This window comes from Carassius carassius, chromosome 12, assembly GCF_963082965.1.
Source record: "Carassius carassius chromosome 12, fCarCar2.1, whole genome shotgun sequence".
Classification (NCBI taxonomy): Eukaryota; Metazoa; Chordata; class Actinopteri; order Cypriniformes; family Cyprinidae; genus Carassius; species Carassius carassius.
Genome location: NC_081766.1, coordinates 25,370,769 through 25,389,448, shown reverse-complemented (window position 1 = coordinate 25,389,448; position 18,680 = coordinate 25,370,769). Strand labels below are relative to the sequence as shown.

General features: G+C 41.5%; 1 protein-coding gene across 3 annotated transcripts; it reads left to right on the top strand.

The window, feature by feature from the left end:
- The first annotated feature begins 12,883 nt into the window (after positions 1-12,883).
- LOC132155125 (uncharacterized) lies at positions 12,884-16,608 on the top strand. 3 transcript variants are annotated; one of them, XM_059563940.1, is made up of 3 exons: positions 12,884-15,488; positions 15,596-15,698; positions 16,161-16,608. In XM_059563940.1, exon 1 carries the CDS (start codon positions 13,000-13,002, stop codon positions 15,151-15,153), a length of 2,154 nt encoding a protein of 717 aa, XP_059419923.1. In that variant the 5' UTR covers positions 12,884-12,999; the 3' UTR covers positions 15,154-15,488; positions 15,596-15,698; positions 16,161-16,608. The 3 variants fall into 3 exon arrangements, with proteins under 3 accessions (XP_059419923.1, XP_059419924.1, XP_059419922.1); XM_059563941.1 differs by having other exon boundaries at positions 15,596-15,702; XM_059563939.1 differs by lacking the exon at positions 16,161-16,608 and having other exon boundaries at positions 15,596-16,150.
- Positions 16,609-18,680: the final 2,072 nt, after the last annotated feature.

The window sequence follows — 18,680 nt, the reverse complement described above, 5'->3', positions numbered from 1 at the left end:
TATTCTCTAAGATGAATCGCATTTTTGAGAGCCTTAACATGCTCGAAAAGTCATGAAACTTTGCACACACCTCAGAACTGGCGAAAATTTACGTCTGATATGGGTTTCAGAAGTGGGTGTGGCAACATGGCTCGACAGCGCCACCTATACACGTTCAACGGTGTGCGCCTCGAGCTTCGTTTCACGTACATGTATGAAAATTGGTATACACATGTATCTCTCCAATACCTACAAAAAAGTCTCTTGGAGCAAAATCCGAAACCCAACAGGAAGTCGGTTATTTTTAATTTTATGAGCAAATTTTGTGTCATTTTTGTCATTTCCATGCGTTGTATTTTAACGAACTCCTCCTAGAGATTAATTCAGATCAACACCAAAGTTGGTATGCCTAATCTAAAGGCCTTTGCGATGTTAAATTGCGAAGATTTTGAGTTTCCGTTAAAGGGCGTGTCCGTGGCGGCCTGGCGAATTTCGATGATTCGCCATGAAAAATGAAGTTGCTATAACTCAGACATACAATGTCCAATGTGTCCAAAACTTCACATGTTTAATAAGACTCCTGACCTGAACAGATTGACATGCCCATATTCAGTTATAGTCATAGCGCCACCTATAGGCAACAGGAAGTGACATATTTTACACTTCGATAGACTACTCCTAGAAATTTTATGACATCAATGTTATTTTTGTGGTCAGTCTAATCTAAAGACCTGTGTGATGTTTAGTTGTGAAGATCTTGAGTTTTCGTTAAAAGGCGTGTCCATGGCGCCGTGACGAAGTTTGATGTGTCACCATGGGAATAAAAGATGTTATAACTCAGGCATAAAATGTCCGATCTTGCCCAAACTTCACATGTGTGATAAGGGTCCTGACCTGAACAGATCTGAAGGCCAATATTCCATTGGGTGTGGCAAAATGGCTCGATAGCGCCACCTATACACTTTCAACTGAGTGCATATACACTTTCAATGGAGTGCGCCTCAAGCTATGTTTCACGTACATGTACAAAAATTGGTACACACATGTAACACACCAATACCTACAAAAAAGTCTCTTGGTACGAAATCCTAATCCCAACAGGAAGTCGGTTATTTTGAATTTTCCCTGCAAAATTGGTGTTGTTTTTGCCATTTTCAGGGGTTGTACTTTAACGAACTCCTCCTAGAGATTTATTCAGATGAACACCAAACTTGGTCAGTGTAATCTAAAGCCATTTGCGATGTTAAATTGCGAAGGACTTGAGGTTTCGTTAAAGGGCGTGTCCATGGTGGCCTGACAAATTTCGATGTTTCGCCATGAAAAAGGAAGTTGCTGTAACTCAGACATACAATGTCCAATCTGCCCCAAACTTCACATGTTGGATAAGATTTTTGTCCTGAACAGATCTACATGCCAATATTCAGTTATAGTCATAGCGCCACCTATTGGCAACAGGAAGTGAAATATTTTACACTGCGACAAACTACTCCTAGAAATTTTATGACATCAATGTTATTTTTGTGGTCAGTCTAATCTAAAGACCTGTGTGATGTTTAGTTGTGAAGATCTTGAGTTTTCGTTAAAAGGCGTGTCCATGGCGCCGAGACGAAGTTTGATGTGTCGTCATGGGAATAAAAGATGTTATAACTCAGGCATAAAATGTCCGATCTTGCCCAAACTTCACATGTGTGATAAGGGTCCTGGCCTGAACAGATCTGAAGGCCAATATTCCATTGGGTGTGGCAAAATGGCTCGATAGCGCCACCTATACAGTTTCAACGGAGTGCGCCTCAAGCTATGTTTCACGTACATGTACAAAAATCGGTACACACATGTAACACACCAATATCTACGAAAAAGTCTCTTGGTACGAAATCCGAATCCAAACAGGAAGTCAGTTATTTAGAATGTTCTCTGCAAAATTGGTGTTGTTTTTGGCATTTTCAGGGGTTGTACTTTAACGAACTCCTCCTAGAGATTTATTCTGATCAACATCAAACTTGGTCAGTTAAATCTAAAGGCCTTTGCGAAGTTAAATTGGGAAGATCTTGAGATTTCGTTAAAGGGAGTGTCCATGGCGGCCTGACAAATTTCGATGTTTCGCCATGAAAAAGGAAGTTGCTGTAACTCAGACATACAATGTCCAATCTGCCCCAAACTTCGCATGTTAGATAAGACTTCTGCCCTTAACAGATCTACATGCCCATATTCAATAGTCATAGCGCCACCTGCTGGCAACAGGAAGTGACATATTTTACGCTGAGACAAACTGCAAAATTGGTGTTGTTTTTGGCATTTTCAGGGGTTGTACTTTAACGAACTCCTCCTAGAGATTTATTCGGATGAACACCAAACTTGGTCAGTGTAATCTAAAGCCATTTGCGATGTTAAATTGCGAAGGACTTGAGGTTTCGTTAAAGGGCGTGTCCATGGCGGCCTGACAAATTTCGATGTTTCGAAAAAGGAAGTTGCTGTAACTCAGACATACAATGTCCAATCTGCCCCAAACTTCGCATGTTAGATAAGACTTCTGCCCTTAACAGATCTACATGCCCATATTCAATAGTCATAGCGCCACCTGCTGGCAACAGGAAGTGACATATTTTACGCTGAGACAAACTACTCCTAGAGATTTTTTGACATTAATGTATTTTTGTGGTCAGTCTAATCTAAAGGCCTGTGTAATGTTAAATTGTGGCAATATTGAGTTTTTGTTAAAGAGCGTGTTGGGTATGGCAAAATGGCTCGATAGCGCCACCTATACACTTTCAACATAGCGCGCCTCGAGCTCCGTTTCAAGTACATGTACAAAAATCGGTACACACATGTAACACACCAGTACCTACAAAAAAGTCTCTTGGTACGAAATCCTAATCCCAACAGGAAGTCGGTTATTTTGAAATTTCCCTGCAAAATTGGCGTTGTTTTTGCCATTTTCAGGGGTTGTACTTTAACGAACTCCTCCTAGAGATTTATTCGGATGAACACCAAACTTGGTCAGTGTAATCTAAAGCCATTTGCGATGTTAAATTGCGAAGGACTTGAGGTTTCGTTAAAGGGCGTGTCCATGGCGGCCTGACAAATTTCGATGTTTCGCCATGAAAAAGGAAGTTGCTGTAACTCAGACATACAATGTCCAATCTGCCCCAAACTTCACATGTTGGATAAGACTCTTGACCTAAACAGATCTACGTGCCAATATTCAGTTATAGTCATAGCGCCACCTATTGGCAACAGGAAGTGAAATATTTTACACTGCGACAAACTACTCCTAGAGGTTTTTTGACATTAATGTATTTTTGTCGTCAGTCTAATCTAAAGGCCTGTGTGATGTTTAGTTGTGAAGATCTTGAGTTTTCGTTAAAAGGCGTGTCCATGGCGCCGTGACGAAGTTTGATGTCTCGCCACAGCAAGAGAAGTTGTTGTAACTCAGGCATAAAATGTTTGATCTTCCCCAAACTTCACATGTTCGATAAGAGTGCAGCCCTGAACACATCTGAAGGCCAATATTCCATTATAATGATAGCGCCACCTGCTGGCAACAGGAAGATTGGAACATATATGGAATAAACATTGATATATTCTACTTATATTTATGAGTGTAAATGCATATTTCTCACCGTTCACCTATTTACTAAAGCCACTCGCTGCTGGTGAGCCCGGGTGCGAGGGCCCGTTCATCGCTGCTTGCAGCTTTAATTATTATTATTATTATTATTATTATTAGGGCCCGAGCACCGATGGTGTGAGGACCCTCTTGGAATTGCTCCGTTTATTAGGGCCCGAGCACCGATGGTGTGAGGACCCTCTTGGAATTGCTCCGTTTATTATTATTATTATTATTATTATTATTAGGGCCCGAGCACCGATGGTGTGAGGACCCTCTTGGAATTGCTCCGTTTATTATTATTATTATTATTATTATTATTATTATTATTCTCTAAGATGAATCGCATTTTTGAGAGCCTTAACATGCTCGAAAAGTCATGAAACTTTGCACACACCTCAGAACTGGCGAAAATTTACGTCTGATATGGGTTTCAGAAGTGGGTGTGGCAACATGGCTCGACAGCGCCACCTATACACGTTCAACGGTGTGCGCCTCGAGCTTCGTTTCACGTACATGTATGAAAATTGGTATACACATGTATCTCTCCAATACCTACAAAAAAGTCTCTTGGAGCAAAATCCGAAACCCAACAGGAAGTCGGTTATTTTTAATTTTATGAGCAAATTTTGTGTCATTTTTGTCATTTCCATGCGTTGTATTTTAACGAACTCCTCCTAGAGATTAATTCAGATCAACACCAAAGTTGGTATGCCTAATCTAAAGGCCTTTGCGATGTTAAATTGCGAAGATTTTGAGTTTCCGTTAAAGGGCGTGTCCGTGGCGGCCTGGCGAATTTCGATGATTCGCCATGAAAAATGAAGTTGCTATAACTCAGACATACAATGTCCAATGTGTCCAAAACTTCACATGTTTAATAAGACTCCTGACCTGAACAGATTGACATGCCCATATTCAGTTATAGTCATAGCGCCACCTATAGGCAACAGGAAGTGACATATTTTACACTTCGATAGACTACTCCTAGAAATTTTATGACATCAATGTTATTTTTGTGGTCAGTCTAATCTAAAGACCTGTGTGATGTTTAGTTGTGAAGATCTTGAGTTTTCGTTAAAAGGCGTGTCCATGGCGCCGTGACGAAGTTTGATGTGTCACCATGGGAATAAAAGATGTTATAACTCAGGCATAAAATGTCCGATCTTGCCCAAACTTCACATGTGTGATAAGGGTCCTGACCTGAACAGATCTGAAGGCCAATATTCCATTGGGTGTGGCAAAATGGCTCGATAGCGCCACCTATACACTTTCAACTGAGTGCATATACACTTTCAATGGAGTGCGCCTCAAGCTATGTTTCACGTACATGTACAAAAATTGGTACACACATGTAACACACCAATACCTACAAAAAAGTCTCTTGGTACGAAATCCTAATCCCAACAGGAAGTCGGTTATTTTGAATTTTCCCTGCAAAATTGGTGTTGTTTTTGCCATTTTCAGGGGTTGTACTTTAACGAACTCCTCCTAGAGATTTATTCAGATGAACACCAAACTTGGTCAGTGTAATCTAAAGCCATTTGCGATGTTAAATTGCGAAGGACTTGAGGTTTCGTTAAAGGGCGTGTCCATGGTGGCCTGACAAATTTCGATGTTTCGCCATGAAAAAGGAAGTTGCTGTAACTCAGACATACAATGTCCAATCTGCCCCAAACTTCACATGTTGGATAAGATTTTTGTCCTGAACAGATCTACATGCCAATATTCAGTTATAGTCATAGCGCCACCTATTGGCAACAGGAAGTGAAATATTTTACACTGCGACAAACTACTCCTAGAAATTTTATGACATCAATGTTATTTTTGTGGTCAGTCTAATCTAAAGACCTGTGTGATGTTTAGTTGTGAAGATCTTGAGTTTTCGTTAAAAGGCGTGTCCATGGCGCCGAGACGAAGTTTGATGTGTCGTCATGGGAATAAAAGATGTTATAACTCAGGCATAAAATGTCCGATCTTGCCCAAACTTCACATGTGTGATAAGGGTCCTGGCCTGAACAGATCTGAAGGCCAATATTCCATTGGGTGTGGCAAAATGGCTCGATAGCGCCACCTATACAGTTTCAACGGAGTGCGCCTCAAGCTATGTTTCACGTACATGTACAAAAATCGGTACACACATGTAACACACCAATATCTACGAAAAAGTCTCTTGGTACGAAATCCGAATCCAAACAGGAAGTCAGTTATTTAGAATGTTCTCTGCAAAATTGGTGTTGTTTTTGGCATTTTCAGGGGTTGTACTTTAACGAACTCCTCCTAGAGATTTATTCTGATCAACATCAAACTTGGTCAGTTAAATCTAAAGGCCTTTGCGAAGTTAAATTGGGAAGATCTTGAGATTTCGTTAAAGGGAGTGTCCATGGCGGCCTGACAAATTTCGATGTTTCGCCATGAAAAAGGAAGTTGCTGTAACTCAGACATACAATGTCCAATCTGCCCCAAACTTCGCATGTTAGATAAGACTTCTGCCCTTAACAGATCTACATGCCCATATTCAATAGTCATAGCGCCACCTGCTGGCAACAGGAAGTGACATATTTTACGCTGAGACAAACTACTCCTAGAGATTTTTTGACATTAATGTATTTTTGTGGTCAGTCTAATCTAAAGGCCTGTGTAATGTTAAATTGTGGCAATATTGAGTTTTTGTTAAAGAGCGTGTCCATGACAAAAATGACAAAATTTGATGTCTCGCCACAGCAAGAGAAGTTGTTGTAACTCCAGGCATAAAATGTTTGATCTTCCCCAAACTTCACATTTGTGATAAGAGTCCTGACCTGAACACATCTGTAGGCCAATATTCCATCGGGTGTGGCAAAATGGCTCGATAGCGCCACCTATACACTTTCAACATAGCGCGCCTCGAGCTCCGTTTCAAGTACATGTACAAAAATCGGTACACATGTAACCAAGGTTACTATTACTCATATCGAACCTATGAAACAAAAAAAAAAGAACGATTTTCATATAAATATTTAATTACTTTATTTTAATGTTTAAGAAATTAAATATTGCTCAATAAATAACAATAAATGTAACAGACTAGAAAAATAAATAAGTTGAACCATTCGGGTTAGCTCCGCCCTGAGTGGGTTGCGTCATCATTTCTAGCGCGGGTTAGAGAAGTGAGTCTCGTCACGGAGAAAAAGTGAAATGGCTGCTGAAGCGGTGATGCAGATTCATTTGCAGTTGTGAAATTAAAGTAAGTGAGAAAACCTAGATCAATAACTGAAATCAGGACCATTATTGACATAGTTGACAGGAAAGAGTTGTTTAAATAGTTGTCATTGCATTTGTATTGAATCCAAGGATTAAACGAGAAGTTGAGCTGATTCATCCGACGAAAACGGCGTTCGAAAAGATTTTCTTAATTCATCTGGGATTATTTCTAATCATTAGCACTTGATTCTTGGTAAGTGAGTTCATAAACTACCTTAATTAGTCATAGTTTGTGTATTGTTCAGTCTTTTGTGGTCTTAAATGGTACTGATCTGTGTAATTCTTGTGAAATATACTTAGAAAATGTGATTTAAGTGGTAAATTAAGAGTTTATTTGCTGCTAAAAAATGTTTTATGCACATTTGTTGACGTCATGAGTGTAATGTGTGTAACGCAGCTCACGTGGAGTTTTGCTAGCCATGTGGAACGAGCTATAAAAGCTAATTGAGTGCACGTCATTTTAAGACGTCATATTTTTTCATTTTTAGCCCATAGTTGTTTCTATTAGGGTTGAAAAGGGTATAAGCACTAGTAAATGTGTGTATATATATTAATTTTGAAGAATTTGTTGTGATAATTGCCATTTGAAGTGTAAATGCTGTTTAAAGAGAATTAATTGTAATTAATTATCTTTTTTCTGCCTTGTCTTTGCAAGGTTGGGTTTTTTTTTTTTCCTTCTCTATATTTTCTGTGTTTCCGGTCCTTGATATCTCTCTTTGAAAGTGAACGAGGAGTTCTGAGTTAGAACTGTTTCTGCCATCAACGAGGAGTGCTCAACATTGGTGGAAACTGGCGAGCCAACCTGGTTTTTCCTGAACTTGGACAATTTCATGTTTCATCAAAGTGGTAGGACCACACGTATCATTTTTTCCTTCCCTGGACGTTATTGCAACTGTGAACAAGAAGGTTTTTTTTTTCTTCCTCTCACTTGTTTCATCTCAGAGTTGCCTATCTGCAATTCTTTAACTGAACATTGAAACAGGACGGATACTGAACTGAGCTAATGTCCTATTTAATTGTTTGAGTCATTTCTGATTCTGATTTGGTGTGTCATTCATTGGACGTTTATCTGAAATTATCTCTATTGCTGTTTTGTTTTTATTTTTTTTATTTTTTCCATCTCTTATTGAAATTTTCTAAAAAAAAAAAGAGTGAATACAAAGGGTATTGAGTTGAACAATTTAACATTTTGGTATTGAACATACACTTTGTTTACCATTTATGTGAAAATAAGAAGCAGGGTTGTTTGAAAGTGGATAGCTATCCAGCTAAGGCATTAGAGCAGCTAAATTGAGTGAACTAGAATTAATTAACTAAATATCTAATTATAGAAATAAATAACGCACAAGGAGTCATAATTTGAGTAAAACATCTTTAATTCCAAGGGATTTATTTCAAGAGGTTTCTTTTGTGAATTTGTTATTGAAGCTGTCATTTTGTTTGTTTTTTTTGTTTTTTTTGTTTTCCCCTTTGTTTGTTGGTTTTCTCCAACGTTACACAAACTAATACAAGTGTATAAGAAAAAGACTTACCCTTTGAGTATAAAAGAAAAACTACTTACCTTTCAACTACAAACCTGTCTTTTGTGATTATTTCCCTTGTCTTGCTGCAACACTGGCTCAAGAGCGAACCTAGACTTCTGATCTGGTCCGAGACATAGTGAACACGTAGACTGTAGGACGAGTGTTACATAAAAGTTGGCGAGCCAGCCAGGAGCCGGTTCTTGCAGCAAGGGTAACTGTTAAAGAAACAGAGAAGGGAAATTAGTAAAACAAGAGAAACAGGTTATTGAAATTTTCAATCGTTAGGATGGATATCGTGAAGCGAGAAAACGTTAACGTAGCAAATGCTCTCATAGTCGAAGGCCTTACGTTAACTGAAGTAGACAATGAGCTGGAAAAGTACCTGGAGAGATATGGTTCAATTAGCCGCAATATTATCATTGACGACCAAGATTCAGAGTTTCACAGAAATGCCATCATAGAATATAACCATAACTCAGCAATTAAAAATTTGTGTCCCTTCTTACCCTTAACTTTGGGGAGTCTCTCTGACCCAGGTGTTACCTTCCGAGTGCGTGCCTTAGCTACTGTCTACACTCAACCTTCTATCTGCACTGCCACTGAAGGGTATCTTGAGGAATTGAAGGCCATTGCTGAAGAAAGTGGAATGTCTTTCCAGAGTGTGCTTCAAGAGGAACTGGAGAAACTCAGAGAAGCCCATTCTGAAAATCAAGCTCCAGCAGCATCTCAGCAAGCTAGCTGTCATGGTTCTAGCAGTGACTCCCAGAGTGCAGAGGCCACCACCCCATCGTCAATAAGTAGCCCCCTGACTAATTCAAAAGTGACACCAACTCAAAGCTCAGAAACTAAAAACCCAACCAAGAATAAAACGACATCTGTGTCTCCCCCTTCTCCAGAAACTACCACTGATAACATTACTGTGACAAGCTGCCCTACTTTCACAAATATTGTGGACCCACCCAGTGTACAGAGAATGGTGGTTGAACACATTGTGAAGACAAGCGAAGCTACCCTGTCACAGCAAACCTCAGTCCGTTTGAGGGTTTTCTCAGGGAGGTCTCCTCGTCCCCCCAATGAACCAGATTTCGACACCTGGCGTGCAAGTGTCGACTTCTTGATAAATGACCCTTCCATCTCTGACCTGCACAGAACGCGAAAAATCCTTGACAGTCTCTTACCTCCAGCTGCTGATATTGTAAAACATGTGCGCCCTCCAGCCCTGCCTGCTGTGTATCTTGAGCTGTTAGAGTCTGTATATGGTTCTGTCGAGGACGGAGACGAGTTGTTGGCCAAACTCATGAGCACTCTACAAAATCAGAGTGAAAAACCATCAGACTACCTGCACCGCCTACAGGTCATTTTGAGTGCAGCAATCAGACGAGGTGGCATAGCAGAAAGCGAACGTGACCGTTACCTTTTGAAACAATTCTGCAGAGGGTGTTGGGACAATGGCCTCATTGCTGATCTTCAGCTTGAAAAAAGAGAAATCCGACCCCCCACTTTTGCCGAATTAGCAGTGCTCATTCGAACTCAAGAAGACAAACACGCCTCTAAAGAGGAACGGATGAGGAAGCATCTTGGTATGACTAAGCCCCATAATGCCTACCCGAAGTCACGAGCAGCCTCCAACCAAGTGTCAGACTGTTCATGTGATGTGCCCAGCTCTGATAGTTTCGAACTAAAGAAACAAGTCGCTGAAATCCAAGCCCAAGTCACTGCCTTAAAGCAGTCTCCTGATCAGAAGTGTCCAAAGAGTCATTCCGAAAAAGCTGAGTTGACCGCTTTAAAGAAGATGGTGGAGGAATTATGCACCCAAGTAGCGGCGGTGAAAGCATCGGTCACCCAAGGGCTGAAACAAAACAATGCAGAAGAGTTGGAAATCTCTAGGCTCCAACGTCAGATTGCGGAGCTGCAAACTCAAAATGTCACTCGTAGGATGCCTCAGACTTCTAACATGCAGAGACCCCTTAGAACAGACACAGACAGAACCCCCAGGACGGGCCAGCTGAGAGTTAACAGGCCACGACCCTGGTACTGTTTCCGGTGTGGAGAGGATGGGCACCTGGCCGTTGATTGTGAGAATGCTGCAAATCCTTCCAAAGTCGAGGAGAACCGCCTTAAGTTGAGAGAGCAACAAAGCCAATGGGACTCTCTGCATGGAAGGCCTGCCCAGCCTTTAAACTGAAAAGGGTCTCTGTAGCAGGGCATATGGAGACCAGACGTTCAGACTGTCGCCCTGGATGTTACAGACAAATATCTGATATGAGCAGCCATGAAGCACCACCATTGAAACGCTTGCCAAAGGGGCTAGTGGGGATAAAATGCACAGCCAAGGTCACTATTGGAGCAAGAGAAGTAGATTGCCTTTTAGACACAGGGTCACAGGTGACCACAATTCCGCAGTCGATTTATGAAGCCAATTTGTCAGACTACCCCTTGAAGCCATTGGAAAACTTGCTGGAGGTAGAAGGAGCTAACGGACAGGCTGTGCCGTATCTGGGGTACATTGAGCTAACGCTGAAATTTCCCAAGGTGCTCATTGGTACTGAAGTTGAGGTCCCCACCCTGGCCCTTGTGGTGCCAGATCTAACAAGTCTTTCCCAAATTCTAGTTGGGACAAATTCTTTAGATGTGCTTTACAGCAAGTGTGCTAAAGAGAATGCGGCGAGCTTCCAGTCAAGCTTCCATGGTTATCAAGCAGTACTTAAAGTCTTGGAAGCTAGGTGGAGACAAGCCAGCAGTGAGACTCTGGGGTATGTGAAGTTGAAGGGAAACTCCCCTGAAGTTGTGCCCGCAGGAAGCACAGTGGTCTTGGACGGCTTTGTCCACCTACATGGTCCCCACACAGAAAAGTGGGTGACGCTCGAGCCTCCATCTGTCCCTTTACCAAGTGGCCTGCTGATTGCAAATTGTTTGCACACTTTACCTAGAAAACGTCTCTCCAAATTGTCAGTTTTGCTGAGAAATGGAACGCAAACCGACATAAAAGTCCCTCCTAAAGTTGTGCTGGCAGAGATTCATGCAGTTCAGAAGGTCATGGACCAGCAGCACCAGAGTTCAGATGTCAAAGCTGATGAAGCATCACTTAACTGTGCTAACCTTACCTTCGAATTTGGTGACTCCCCCTTGCCCACGAGCTGGAAAGAGAGGATATCAAAATTGTTGAACTCCATGCCTGAGGTCTTCTCCCTGCACGACCTTGATTACGGCAGCACTGAAAAGGTCAAACATCAGATAAAGTTGAGTGACAGCACACCGTTCAAGCACAGAGCCCGACCCATCCATCCCCAAGACATTGACGCTGTGAGAAAGCACCTCCAAGAACTACTAGAGGCTGGTGTCATCCGTGAGTCTGAGTCTCCATTTGCATCACCCATAGTAGTAGTCCGTAAGAAGGATGGTACCGTGCGGCTATGCATTGACTTCCGGAAGCTCAACTCACAAACGATTAAGGATGCATACGCTTTACCAAACCTAGAGGAGGTCTTTTCAACACTTACCGGCTCGAAGTGGTTCTCGGTGCTCGATTTGAAATCTGGGTTTTATCAAATTGGGATGGAAGAAGCCGATAAGTGTAAAACAGCGTTTGTCTGCCCGCTTGGATTCTGGGAGTTCAACAGAATGCCGCAGGGGATTACCAATGCGCCAAGCACGTTCCAAAGATTGATGGAACGGTGCATGGGAGACTTGAACAGAAAACAGGTACTGGTTTTCATTGATGACCTCATTGTTTTTTCAAAAACTTTAGAAGAACATGAATCCCGGTTGCTGCAAGTTCTCAACCGCCTTAAAGAGTATGGGCTGAAATTGTCACCTGAGAAGTGTCGGTTCTTCCAAACATCAGTGAGGTATCTGGGTCATATAGTCTCACAAGACGGGGTTGAGACCGATCCGGCGAAGGTTGAGGCCTTAAAGACATGGCCAAAGCCAACAAACCTAAAGGAGTTGAGGTCGTTTTTAGGTTTTGCCGGGTACTACAGGAGGTTTGTGCGTGATTACTCCCAGATCATTAAGCCTCTCACCGACCTTACAGCGGGATATCCTCCACTCCGGAAGAGTGGTATTAAGAAACCGAAGGATGGAGGCTACTTCAACCCCAAAGAAGAGTTCGGTGATCGATGGACTCAAGATTGCCAGAGTGCCTTTGACTCCATAATCGGTAAGCTCACATCTACACCTGTTTTGGGCTTTGCTAACCCCAAGCTTCCCTATGTGCTTCACACCGACGCCAGTACCACCGGGCTTGGTGCAGCTTTATATCAGGAGCAGGAAGGGCAGATGCGGGTCATAGCCTTCGCCAGCAGAGGATTGACCAAAGGTGAAAGTAGGTACCCTGCGCACAAACTAGAGTTTTTGGCGCTAAAATGGGCTGTCACCTCCAAATTTAGCGACTACCTCTATGGTGTAGAATTCACTGTCGTAACAGATAGCAACCCCTTGACATATATCCTAACATCGGCCAAACTTGATGCCACCAGTTACCGCTGGTTGTCCAGCTTGTCAGCTTTCAACTTTAAGCTGCAGTACAGAGCAGGTAGCCAAAATCAAGATGCTGATGGCCTATCCAGACGGCCGCATGGTGAGCCTCTTGACGACCTGGTATCACAAAAGGAGAGAGAAAGAATTAAACAGTTCACTTTAAACCATCTCATGGGGTCAGGAGTTGAGTCATCTGTTCTCATGGCAGACACGATAAAAGCGATCTGTGAAAGGCATCAAGTGATTGGGTCATCTGAAAATCCCAGTTCCTCTAACTCCTCACTTACCTTGGTTGAATCCCTTACTCAGCATGTGGACGCTCTGCCAAATGAGTTCCAACATGAGGATGAACATGGTCTTCCAGATCTTCCACATCTTTCAGAAACTTCCTTGGCAGAGCTGCAGAGAAAAGATACAGAAATGAGAATTGTTATTAAAGGATTGGAGGGTGGAGTGAAACCCTGTAACCTGAGAGACCAACCACCTACCATGGGTTTGTGGTTAAAAGAGTGGAACCGACTCGAGCTGAGGAGTGGAGTTCTGTATAGGAGGCGGCAAGATTGTGGAGCCTCTCGCTATCAGTTGGCACTGCCCACCACATTGAGAGACATGGTGCTACGGAGCCTCCATGATGACATGGGTCATCTAGGTATTGACAGGACCCTGGACCTCATCAGGTCAAGGTTCTTCTGGCCAAAAATGTCACAGGCAGTGGAAGAAAGGGTCAAAACTTGTGAGCGCTGTGTCCGTAGAAAAACACCCCCAGAGAGAGCAGCTCCTTTGGTAAACATCCAAACTAGCAGGCCCTTAGAGTTGGTGTGCATAGATTTTCTGTCCCTGGAGCCAGATCAAAGCAACATCAAAAACATACTGGTTATCACGGACCACTTCACGAAGTATGCCGTTGCAATACCAACTCGAAATCAAACTGCCCAAATCGTTGCTAAGAGCCTGTGGGACCATTTCTTGGTGCACTATGGGTTTCCGGAGAAACTACATAGTGACCAAGGGGCAGACTTTGAGTCGCACACAATTAAGGAGTTGTGTAAGGTCGCAGGCATTCACAAGGTGAGGACTACCCCATACCACCCGAGGGGCAATCCAGTGGAACGATTTAATCGTACACTCCTCCAGATGCTGGGGACACTGGAAAACGAAAAGAAGTCTCGTTGGAAGGAGTTCGTAAAGCCCTTAGTGCATGCCTATAACTGCACCCGCAATGACACCACGGGGTACACTCCTTATGAACTCATGTTTGGGCGACAACCCCGCCTACCTGTTGATCTGGCTTTTGGATTGCCAGCAGACACTCCCATCAAGTCCCACTCTCAATACGTACGAGATCTTAAGAATCGGTTGCGCGAGAGTTACGAGGTGGCTACTAAAAATGCTGGGAAGGTAGCTGAGCGAAATAAAAGAAGATTTGATAAGCGTGTGGTTGCTTCAACATTGGAGGAGGGTGACAGAGTTCTTGTAAGGAACGTGCGATTGAGAGGAAAGCATAAGCTGGCTGATAAATGGGAACAAGATGTTCATGTGGTTGTCAGAAAGGTTCGTGATCTGCCAGTATATACTGTCCAAACAGAGAGAAAAGGGGGTCCTCCCCGGACGTTGCACCGAGATTTATTGCTGCCTTGTGGGTTTTTGCGGCCAAGCAACTCTGAGGAACAACCAAAGCAGAAAGAAGTTCGAAGACCTCGAACCAGGGCTTCTCCTGATGATGAAGGGACAAAGGAGTCAGAGTTTGTTTCTGAATGCTCAGAGTCAGAAGATGAGCAAATTCTCTGTTATGTACCTGGAAGAACATTGAGCTCTGAAACTCAAATTATTACAGGCCTTGAGCAACCTCGTGTTCAAGAAGTTGCATCCGACTTGCCTGTCCTTGATCCTATTAGGGAGAACTTACCTGCTCAGGAACCTGTGGAGGGAGTATCGGATGAGCCTGAATCAAGTTGTTCTGAGCCAGATGTCTCAGTGGAACAAAGACCAGAACCAGAGGATTGCTCTAAGTTCCTTGATGAATACTCTACCCAAATGGACGAGACAGTGCCAATCCATTCTGAGTTCGAGAGTAAAGAAGGAAATCTGATCTCAATTGAAAGGAGTTGTGTTGAAGACACACAAAAGGAAGAAAGGAAAACTGAGCCTAAAGACAATGTTGCCCCTAGACGTTCGCAGAGAGAGAGACACCCCCCTAAAAAGTTTGAATATCCCCAGTTAGGGAATCCACTTACCTTAGTGATTCAGTCCTTGTTGCAGGGTTTAAACGAAGCTTTTAGTTCTTCTTTAGAAGAGTCAGTTGTTGCCCCTGTAATTCACGTGTAGATGCAACGGGACGTGCATATATTCCAGAGGGGAGGGTGTAACCAAGGTTACTATTACTCATATCGAACCTATGAAACAAAAAGAAAAGAACGATTTTCATATAAATATTTAATTACTTTATTTTAATGTTTAAGAAATTAAATATTGCTCAATAAATAACAATAAATGTAACAGACTAGAAAAATAAATAAGTTGAACCATTCGGGTTAGCTCCGCCCTGAGTGGGTTGCGTCATCATTTCTAGCGCGGGTTAGAGAAGTGAGTCTCGTCACGGAGAAAAAGTGAAATGGCTGCTGAAGCGGTGATGCAGATTCATTTGCAGTTGTGAAATTAAAGTAAGTGAGAAAACCTAGATCAATAACTGAAATCAGGACCATTATTGACATAGTTGACAGGAAAGAGTTGTTTAAATAGTTGTCATTGCATTTGTATTGAATCCAAGGATTAAACGAGAAGTTGAGCTGATTCATCCGACGAAAACGGCGTTCGAAAAGATTTTCTTAATTCATCTGGGATTATTTCTAATCATTAGCACTTGATTCTTGGTAAGTGAGTTCATAAACTACCTTAATTAGTCATAGTTTGTGTATTGTTCAGTCTTTTGTGGTCTTAAATGGTACTGATCTGTGTAATTCTTGTGAAATATACTTAGAAAATGTGATTTAAGTGGTAAATTAAGAGTTTATTTGCTGCTAAAAAATGTTTTATGCACATTTGTTGACGTCATGAGTGTAATGTGTGTAACGCAGCTCACGTGGAGTTTTGCTAGCCATGTGGAACGAGCTATAAAAGCTAATTGAGTGCACGTCATTTTAAGACGTCATATTTTTTCATTTTTAGCCCATAGTTGTTTCTATTAGGGTTGAAAAGGGTATAAGCACTAGTAAATGTGTGTATATATATTAATTTTGAAGAATTTGTTGTGATAATTGCCATTTGAAGTGTAAATGCTGTTTAAAGAGAATTAATTGTAATTAATTATCTTTTTTCTGCCTTGTCTTTGCAAGGTTGGGTTTTTTTTTTTTCCTTCTCTATATTTTCTGTGTTTCCGGTCCTTGATATCTCTCTTTGAAAGTGAACGAGGAGTTCTAAGTTAGAACTGTTTCTGCCATCAACGAGGAGTGCTCAACATTGGTGGAAACTGGCGAGCCAACCTGGTTTTTCCTGAACTTGGACAATTTCATGTTTCATCAAAGTGGTAGGACCACACGTATCATTTTTTCCTTCCCTGGACGTTATTGCAACTGTGAACAAGAAGGTTTTTTTTTTCTTCCTCTCACTTGTTTCATCTCAGAGTTGCCTATCTGCAATTCTTTAACTGAACATTGAAACAGGACGGATACTGAACTGAGCTAATGTCCTATTTAATTGTTTGAGTCATTTCTGATTCTGATTTGGTGTGTCATTCATTGGACGTTTATCTGAAATTATCTCTATTGCTGTTTTGTTTTTATTTTTTTTATTTTTTCCATCTCTTATTGAAATTTTCTAAAAAAAAAAAGAGTGAATACAAAGGGTATTGAGTTGAACAATTTAACATTTTGGTATTGAACATACACTTTGTTTACCATTTATGTGAAAATAAGAAGCAGGGTTGTTTGAAAGTGGATAGCTATCCAGCTAAGGCATTAGAGCAGCTAAATTGAGTGAACTAGAATTAATTAACTAAATATCTAATTATAGAAATAAATAACGCACAAGGAGTCATAATTTGAGTAAAACATCTTTAATTCCAAGGGATTTATTTCAAGAGGTTTCTTTTGTGAATTTGTTATTGAAGCTGTCATTTTGTTTGTTTTTTTTGTTTTTTTTGTTTTCCCCTTTGTTTGTTGGTTTTCTCCAACGTTACACAAACTAATACAAGTGTATAAGAAAAAGACTTACCCTTTGAGTATAAAAGAAAAACTACTTACCTTTCAACTACAAACCTGTCTTTTGTGATTATTTCCCTTGTCTTGCTGCAACACTGGCTCAAGAGTGAACCTAGACTTCTGATCTGGTCCGAGACATAGTGAACACGTAGACTGTAGGACGAGTGTTACACACACATGTAACACACCAGTACCTACAAAAAAAGTCTCTTGGTACGAAATCCTAATCCCAACAGGAAGTCGGTTATTTTGAAATTTCCCTGCAAAATTGGCGTTGTTTTTGCCATTTTCAGGGGTTGTACTTTAACGAACTCCTCCTAGAGATTTATTCGGATGAACACCAAACTTGGTCAGTGTAATCTAAAGCCATTTGCGATGTTAAATTGCGAAGGACTTGAGGTTTCGTTAAAGGGCGTGTCCATGGCGGCCTGACAAATTTCGATGTTTCGCCATGAAAAAGGAAGTTGCTGTAACTCAGACATACAATGTCCAATCTGCCCCAAACTTCACATGTTGGATAAGACTCTTGACCTAAACAGATCTACGTGCCAATATTCAGTTATAGTCATAGCGCCACCTATTGGCAACAGGAAGTGAAATATTTTACACTGCGACAAACTACTCCTAGAAATTTTATGACATCGATGTTATTTTTGTGGTCAGTCTAATCTAAAGACCTGTGTGATGTTTAGTTGTGAAGATCTTGAGTTTTCGTTAAAAGGCGTGTCCATGGCGCCGTGACGAAGTTTGATGTGTCGCCATGGGAATAAAAGATGTTATAACTCAGGCATAAAATGTCCGATCTTGCCCAAACTTCACATGTGTGATAAGGGTCCTGGCCTGAACAGATCTGAAGGCCAATATTCCATTGGGTATGGCAAAATGGCTCGATAGCACCACCTATACACTTTCAACTGAGTGCATATACACTTTCAACGGAGTGCACCTCGAGCTATGTTACACGTACATGTACAAAAATCGGTACACACATGTACCACACCAATATCTACAAAAAAGTCTCTTGGTACGAAATCCGAATCCCAACAGGAAGTCGGTTATTCAGAATTTTCTCTGCAAAATTGGCGTTGTTTTTGCCATTTTCAGGGGTTGTACTTTAACAAACTCCTCCTAGAGATTTATTCAGATCAACATCAAACTTGGCCAGTTAAATCTAAAGGCCTTTGCGATGTTAAATTGCGAAGATCTTGAGGTTTCGTTAAAGTGCATGTCCATGGCGGCCTGACAAATTTCGATGTTTCGCCATGAAAAAGGAAGTTGTTGTAACTTAGACATACAATGTCCAATCTGCCCCAAACTTCACATGTTGGATAAGACTTTTGACCTGAACAGATCTAAATGCCAATATTCAGTTATAGCCATAGCGCCACCTGCTGGCAACAGGAAGTGACATGTTTTACGTTGTAACAAACTACTCCTAGAAATTTAATGGCATCAACATTTTATTTTGGTCAGTCTAATCTAAAGGGCTTTGCAATGTTAAATTGTGGAGATCTTGAATTTTTGTTAAAGGGCATGTCCATGGCGCTGTGACAAAATTTGATGTCTCGCCACAGCAAGAGAAGTTGTTGTAACTCAGGCATAAAATGTTCAATCTTCCCCAAGCTTCACATGATTGATAAGAGTCCTGGCCTGAAC

Bases quoted from the DNA above. Each gene is read 5' to 3' on its own strand.
- LOC132155125 (XM_059563940.1), top strand. From the start codon at position 13,000: ATGGGGTCAGGAGTTGAGTCATCTGTTCTCATGGCAGACACGATAAAA.